Source organism: Lactuca virosa, chromosome 7 (genome assembly GCF_052849685.1).
Source record: "Lactuca virosa cultivar CGN04683 chromosome 7, Lactuca_virosa_CGN04683_v6, whole genome shotgun sequence".
NCBI classification, from domain to species: domain Eukaryota; kingdom Viridiplantae; phylum Streptophyta; class Magnoliopsida; order Asterales; family Asteraceae; genus Lactuca; species Lactuca virosa.
The window spans coordinates 250,001,075-250,006,313 of NC_136432.1; the positions used below are offsets into that span (position 1 = coordinate 250,001,075).

General features: G+C 33.6%; 1 protein-coding gene across 1 annotated transcript; it reads left to right on the forward strand.

Annotated features, from left to right (window-relative positions):
- The first annotated feature begins 1,384 nt into the window (after nucleotides 1-1,384).
- On the forward strand, nucleotides 1,385-4,513 carry LOC145124111 (calmodulin-binding protein 60 B-like). The gene is made up of 7 exons (XM_079059335.1): nucleotides 1,385-2,063; nucleotides 2,184-2,259; nucleotides 2,392-2,444; nucleotides 2,626-3,107; nucleotides 3,177-3,337; nucleotides 3,418-3,612; nucleotides 3,696-4,513. The coding sequence occupies exons 1-7, from the start codon at nucleotides 1,978-1,980 to the stop codon at nucleotides 4,212-4,214; spliced, it is 1,572 nt and encodes a 523-aa protein (XP_078915461.1). The 5' UTR covers nucleotides 1,385-1,977; the 3' UTR covers nucleotides 4,215-4,513.
- The last annotated feature ends 726 nt before the right edge of the window (nucleotides 4,514-5,239 follow it).

Consider the following 5,239-nt stretch of genomic DNA (forward strand, 5'->3'; position numbering starts at 1 on the left):
TATAATTTTGGTATAACTTTTTTTTTAAACTTTGATTTTTTTAAACTTTTTTTTACGGATTTGATACAATTTTTTTATAGTTTCCACAATTTTTTTTAACTTTTTTTTTTAAAAAAAAAACTTTAATTCTTTAAATTTTTTACCGTTTCTGTTAATAATATTTTCAGTTTCAGTTACATCTTTTTTAACATGCGTAATTTTTTTACGAACTTTGTAGACATCGTTTGCAATACTTTCTTAATTTTTTTTTATTTTCTTTTTTTATGTTTTTTAAAATTAGTTTTTTTCTAGAATAAAACTGATAGCTTCTTTTACATTTTTTAAAAAGTTTTATATTTTTATTTTTTTACGTGACTTTTTAGTATTTTTCAATGTTTTAAGACTAGAATTATTAAAATTTCGGTGTTGAAAACTATTTTCAGTTTATAAAATTAGTTTATTTAAATTTCAGTTTACTGCAGCAGTCTGCACATGTTAAAAAACAAACATGCTTCTTATTATAGGCTGCGGCCGTTTGTTTCACCTCTTCTGCTGCAGAGGGTTGCAGAGGTGGTCCGCAGACTTCATGAATTTTTGCTTTGAAAAAACAAACACCTAAATGTACGTGAAATATTAAAAAAAAAACAACTTTTGACGTGAGGACTTCTTTTGTTTCCTTCTTGTTAACTAGCCACCTTTTTAGATCGTTCTTTAAATATTTCTAGTCTACCTTAACACACAAAAAAAAACCACAAATAATGCTAATTCCGAGTATGGTACTCAGAAAAAATGTCTTTCGGGCGCACACACAACAATCCGGAACACGTGTTTCGGTCTAGATTACAACGAACACGTCCAAAATACGACGAACTATGCCAAAACAATGTGTTGGATGTTTTGTTTCGGGCTCATATAGATAAAACTCCAAAAAACTTACCATTAGCGAAGTAAAATACAATATAAGACCATTATACGTTGCCATTTTGACGAACAGGCGACACATCCAAACATATTCCACGTAAGGTTGCCAGAATTTTCTTGAGATGGGATGGGTTTGCTCATGAAAATAAAATCAACATTAAATAAGTCCCAAATGGGTTGTTTTGGACCGGTCTAAAATAGCTTTATGTCAACACATGAATAGCCCGGAACAGTCTAGAACGAGATGAATCTAATTTCAAACATGTCAGATTTTGGACTACCTTTACCTCAAATCTCACCAACTCTGGAACAAATATTATTACTCTGCAATGTCGTTTTTCAGACAAGTTGATTATTTTTTAAAAGCGAGGTTATTTTTGTTAATTGCCTCATTTATAGTGGTTAGTTTAATCAATATCTCATCTTTATAACTAGATAAACTTTTTAAAGCACTACAATGGAAAGAAAGGAATCCAAATGCTATAATAAACAAATTAATGAAAATAAATTGCTATTTTTTTGCATTTATTAGCTAAAACAACTAAAAGATTTTTACTGATCTATGTTACAAACCATGCAATCTTTAGTCTTTATCAGGCATAGACAACATGAAAAGATTGTTTAGAGAAAAGACATTACTTTCCCAAATATACGCGGTTATGTTTTAATATTTGTGGGGTACTTCATACTTGTCTTCGATAGAGAATTTATTCATTTATTATTGGCAAAAGAAGTAAGACCCAAGCAATCTTCTTGGAAAAAAACATAATGAAATAAATATATATATTTCTAGAAAAAGATTCTGGTGGTGTATCTAATGCATTTTGGACTAATGATACCCAAAAAGCATATTAATTTTACAAGAAACCCACACCCACACCTAAGCCCACACACACTCACACTGTGGTCCACGTAGTCGTTATAATGTTCTTGATTATTTTATATAATTTTTAGTTGACTTGGAAGCTTCAAAGAACTTGCCTCTCACATTTTCTTTAAATAGGTTGTTAGTTTTGCTTTTTGGATCTGATCTCTACATCATAAACTGTAATTATTCAATTATTTATCGTGTGTTTGATGGTACTAAAACGACCTTTTGGCCAACGGGAAGAGGATGATTATGAAGTTTATCATCAAGCCAAACAAAGATTCGCCTCCTCAAAGTTTGTGATCTATTCTTTTATTCTATTTTCAACTTATTATAAATCATGTATAGACTTGAACCTTTACCCGTGTATTTCTAATTATTATTTTTTTGACATGGATTTTTGTTTTCTTTATAGTTTTGTTAGAAATGTAATGCAAGGATTTTCATCACAAGAATTAGCATCATCATTGGAACCATTGATTCGAGGATGGGTAAATACCACTTTTTTTTCTCTCTCTCTTATTCATTCGATTAATAATTTCACCTTTTCGAGAACCCATTTTGTAACTTTTATGGGATTTTGAATCTTATATGTTCTTGATTGTGTTCTTGGGTTTTAATAGGTCCGAGAAGAGGTGCAACGTGCATGTCACAGCTTTTGTTGTTCATCACCAAGGTTATATAATATCTTTAAAAATTATGTTATTGAATAGTACAATGAAATTAAATAAAAAAAAAAAAAAAAATCAGAAACAACGAACACTTATTGTCAATCAATAGGTAGTTCATGTTATTATCTTTAAAGTTATGTTATTGAAGTCTGATTCTGATTCTGCCATTTTTGATCTTTATGACAGATCACCATTTAATGCGTTTGAACCATGTGAGACAACATCACTGCAACTTCGTTTCCAAACAAAGTTGCCTCAAATGTTGTTCACGGGTAGCAGGGTAGAATCGGAGGATAATACTCCTGTCAGATTAGTCCTATTTGACACCGATTCCAATAAAATTGTAACATCTGGACCTTATTCTTCATTAAAGATCCAAATTGTTCCACTTGATGGCGATTTTTGTTACGATGAAGAAGAAGATTGGTCTCAAAAGGATTTTGAGGCCAAAATTATACAAGCAAGAGATGGAAAACGGCCGCTAGTCGCCGGAGATTTGGTGGTGGTTTTGAAAGATGGAATTGGGGATCTTGGTGAAGTTTATTTCACTGATAATTCCAGTTGGAGAAGGAATCGGACATTCCGGATAGGTGCAGTAGCTAATTCCGGAGTTAGAATCAGAGAAGCGAGAAGTGATGCTTTTGTAGTGAAAGATCATCGTGGAGAATGTAAGTTTATTGTCTTTCCATGATCTTAATCGATTAAGACTTTATAGCTAATAGTTTTTATTGATTCAGCATACAAGAAACACCATCCTCCATCTTCGGATGATGATGTATGGAGATTGGAGAAGATAGCAAAAGATGGAGCTTTTCATAAGCGATTAGGGATGAATAGAATACGAACAGTGAAGGATTTTTTACAAATGTATGTTGCTAATGAATCCTTATTACGCAAGGTAAGAGAATGTTGATAAATAATTTCGTGAGAGGTTATTATCGATGCAATTCGCTAAATTATCTGGATCCGATTATACAGATACTTGGTGGATCATGTAACAAGACATGGGAAACGATTATCAAGCATGCTAAAGCTTGTGTTCTAGACGATAAGCTTTATATGTATGAGGTAGATGGGATCGGACTTTTGTTCAATTCCGTTTTCACGGTGGTCGGAGCAACCTTCGACGGCCAAAACTATCTCCCCCTCGAAAAACTCGCCGGAATTCAAATGGTTTGTATTCTAAATTTCTAATTCCTCCCGGAAACTTTCTTATAGAAAAAAAAAACTGAAATAGAATTATCCGTTCGATGCAGCCTCTAGTGGAATCATTAAAGCAGCAATTTCATAAGAGTTTGGATCGGATGTTACCGATTGAGGATATGTCGGTTTTTGGACCGGCGATCCTAACATCCAGTTTTACAGATCTTCCGCAAATGCAGCTGACTTTGCCTTATGAATTGGAGAACAACAATCAATCGGAAGTTCATTCTTCGATGCAATTGTTTTCTCCGAATGTAAGGAACAGCTTTATACTAAGAGAATTTAGCAGCGAATTTAGCAACGGACCTTATGGTGAAGGATGTAGCTCCGGGCCAAGTACGCTCTCCGGTCAGCCGGCCGGTGACTATGATTTTCAATTTGGGGCTTCATTATGGCCAGGAATTGAACCGAGTGGTTCTCCGTTTAACCAAATCGTCGGCCGGAATGGGTCGCCGACGCCGAGGGGACGGTGGTGCAAGATTCGAGCGGCGGTGAAGTGGGTTTCGGTGATGCGAGATGTGACTGCCAAAAGAATGGCGGAGATGTATCCGTATCTCGATTTCTCTTCTTAAAGATTGGGCCTTCAATGGGCTAAATGGGCTATTTTAACATTTCTTTTGTTCTTTGAATTTGTTAATTATTTTTGTTTCTATTTGGGAAATTTTAAATATTGTGTGTAAAATATAGATGAAAGATCGTTAAGTACAAGTGTAAAAGCGGCTGTACCAAAGGATGGGTATGTTTTTGTGGCCGGATTAGTGTCTATACGATCGCCACTATTTTTACGCTTTTGTGACTTGTACAATGTAACATACATAGATCTTGATGTTCAAATAGTAATGTGGAATAAGACTTTTCGTTTTATGCAGCATGATGAAGTGAACTAGTGAACTATTATTTTGTATCAATTTTCAATGTTTTTCTCTTGGTTTAAAACCATTATGTATGAACCATGGCATTGGTTATATTTAGTTGATAAAAATACATGTATATAAAAAAGTTTATTCACATGGGGTGATTTTTTATGTTTCCGATTCAGATACATGATGGAGCGTTTATAAAGTCTCATCTTATGAAATTCCAATGTTAGAGAAGAAAATGTTGCTTTTCTGGATAGTGATAGGGTGTTTATTCATTAAATGGATGTGAATATGGAAAAGTTTTATTTTGAACTACCAAAAAGATTGAATTCCAGCAATTTCATCTGAAGCTGACGCTTACTAAACAGTGTCGAGCACATTATATTAGATTTAATAGCACGTGTATATTTTAGAATTATCATAATTGTATTTTGATTTAGTCTTTTAGTCAAATAGTCTTAGCGTTTGAATAGGAGAGAATATCTCTCATTCAACAACTCTTCCCCTGTATATATGCTGTTGTATATTCGTGAGTTTTGATACATAGAAATCAATTCAATTCTCTTCACTATATGGTATCAGAGCTCAGTCTCGATTCATAATCCTCTTCTTCTTTATTTTTTTTTGTTTCTCAGTCACTATGGCATCTGGAGCGCCTAATTTCCTCAATCTCGCTACTACCACCGCCTCTACCCTAAGTTTCCAGATCCCTTCTATCACAATCAAATTGGATCACA